The sequence below is a fragment of the Elephantulus edwardii genome, unplaced genomic scaffold (genome assembly GCF_000299155.1).
Source record: "Elephantulus edwardii isolate Elephantulus edwardi_28Jun2011 unplaced genomic scaffold, EleEdw1.0 scaffold00531, whole genome shotgun sequence".
Classification (NCBI taxonomy): domain Eukaryota; kingdom Metazoa; phylum Chordata; class Mammalia; order Macroscelidea; family Macroscelididae; genus Elephantulus; species Elephantulus edwardii.
In genome coordinates, this window is record NW_006400281.1 from 413,461 (window position 1) to 415,667 (window position 2,207).

The 2,207-nt window shown below is 41.3% G+C and overlaps 1 protein-coding gene and 1 pseudogene across 2 annotated transcripts in view; one reads left to right on the forward strand and one right to left on the reverse strand.

Annotated features, from left to right (window-relative positions):
• Positions 1–1,451, forward strand: part of LOC102874443 — a 10,604-nt pseudogene extending 9,153 nt beyond the window's left edge.
• Positions 1–2,207, reverse strand: part of LOC102874848 (tetraspanin-14-like) — a 38,887-nt gene extending 36,680 nt beyond the window's left edge. For both annotated transcript variants that reach the window (XM_006903192.1, XM_006903191.1), the window contains exon 1: positions 2,112–2,207. In XM_006903192.1, coding sequence (XP_006903254.1) covers positions 2,112–2,192 — 81 coding nt within the window. In that variant the 5' untranslated portion in view covers positions 2,193–2,207. The remainder of the gene's footprint in view (positions 1–2,111) is intronic.

Genomic DNA, 2,207 nt, shown 5'->3' on the forward strand with positions numbered 1-2,207 from the left:
TGCTGTTACCAAGAGTGTTGACTGTGGAGCCAAGTAAACTAAAACTGTTAACTGTCTCAATCTCTTCACCATCCATACTGATGCTGCCAATTATGAAAATAATTAAAATTAAAATAAATTATTAAAATAACAAAAAATAAAGAGGATGATGAAGAAATGAGAAGGAAGAGGATGACGAGGAGGAAGAGGAAGAAGAGGAAGAAAAACCTGTCAAAGAAGTATCTGGAAAGCGAAAAAAGGAAATGACCAAGTAGAACGCTGCTCCTGAAGCCAAGAAACAGAAAGTAGAAGCTGTAGAACCAACATCAACTTTCAATCTCTTTTTTGGAAACCAGAACTGCAACAAATCTGCCCCTGATTTTAAAACTTGTCTCAGTGACATATTTACTAAAAATGATCTTACTCTTACAGATGTCAGAATCAGTATGGCTAGGAAGTTTGGCTATGTGGATTTTTAATCTGCTGAGGACCTGAAGTTAAACTAGAGAGATTGAAGGGAAAAGCAGTAAGAAAGATCGAGATGCAAGAACACTTTTGGCCAAAAATTTGCCTTACAAAGTTGCTCAGGAAGAATTAAAAGAAGTTTGAAAATGCTGTGGAGATCAAATTAGTCAGCAAAGATGAGAAGAGTAAAGGGATTGCTTATACTGAATTCAAGACTGAAGCTGATGCTGAGAAAACCTTTGAGGAAAAACAGAGAACAGAGATTGATGGACTATCGATATCACAGGGGAGAAAGGTCAAAATTAGAACCATAGAGGTGGAAAAGTGAGCACTTGGACTGGTGAATCAAAACCTCTAGTTTTAATCAATCTGTCCTCTAACGCAACAGAAGAAACCCTTCAGGAAGTATTTGTGAAGGTGCCACAGAATCAAAATGGCAAATCTAAAGGTATGTGTTTATAGAATTTGCTTCCTTTGAAGATGCTAAAGAAGCTGAGGGCAGAGCAATCCGGTTGGAGTTTCAGGGATCCAAAGGATCACCTAATGCTCGAGGCCAGCCAACCAAAACCCTCTTTGTCAAAGGTCTGTCTGAAGATACCATTGAAGAGACCTTGAAAGAGTCATGTGAAGGTTTCGTTCATGCCAGAATAGTCACTGACTGGGAATCCAGTTCCTCTAAAGGGCTTGGTTTTGTAGACTTCACCAGTGAGGAGGATGCTAAAGGTGCCAAGGAGGCCATGGAAGATGGTAAAATTGATGAAAACAAAGTGTCCTTGGACCGGGCCAAGCCCTAAGGGCAAAGGGGCTTTGACGACAGAGGTGGAGGCCGGGTGGCTTTGGTGGCCGGAGTGCTTTTGGTGGCTGAGGTGGCTATGGGAGAGGAGGCTGAGGCAGATTCAGAGGCCAAGGCTGGGGACAGCTTTGGTGGAGACCAAGGTGGCTTCCAAGGAGGTAGAGGAGGTAGCAACAACCACAAACCATAAGGATAGAAGATGAAGTTTGAATAGTTCTTCTGTCCCTCTTTTCCTCTTCCACTTGAAAGTTTTACTCTGAGGTTTTACCTGTTACTTTATGGTGACAGAGCCTCTGAGGACATTCCACAACAGTAGACAGCTCTGGTCAGCTTGGAAATCTCTTCAGATTAACACTTTAAGGGAAACACCCTGTTGATTTTGACTGGATATTTTTATAAACTTTTTAAGAGATAAGTAAGTTCTGAATTTATATTAAGTTTCATCCAATGTACAAAACCATTTTTCCTACAGCAGGTGTAAAAGAAAGCAGAATGTTTTATCCTGAATTTTGCTTCAGTGTCTTTGGGACAAATTTAAAAGTCCTAAAACTATAAAAATTTTGAAAAAAAAGAAGTGCACAAAGCATACTGCTGCTGATGTCTCATGAAGACATCTGGAGAGCGAGGTATGGAGGAGGACAGGGCAAGCACATATCTGGACCAGAGTTTCAACCCCTCCTGCACCCTTAAGGGTGGTTCAGTGGCCCTTCTAGCTTTTAGTCAGCTCAGTCTTCTCTTATACCCCTAGTTCAGGAGATCAGTGTCCACAATGACCCTGCCCACTACCTTACTGTTTGCCTTGGGAGGTGCAGGGAAAGAGTTACTGAAAAGTACAGGAAAACCATGATTTCCTTAACAAAAGTCATCTACTTACCCAGAAGACAATGTTGTAGCTGAACAGCAGATACTTGTACCAGCAGCTGACCTCAGCATTAGAATATCTATAATAGTGCATCTTTTGAAAAGCAGG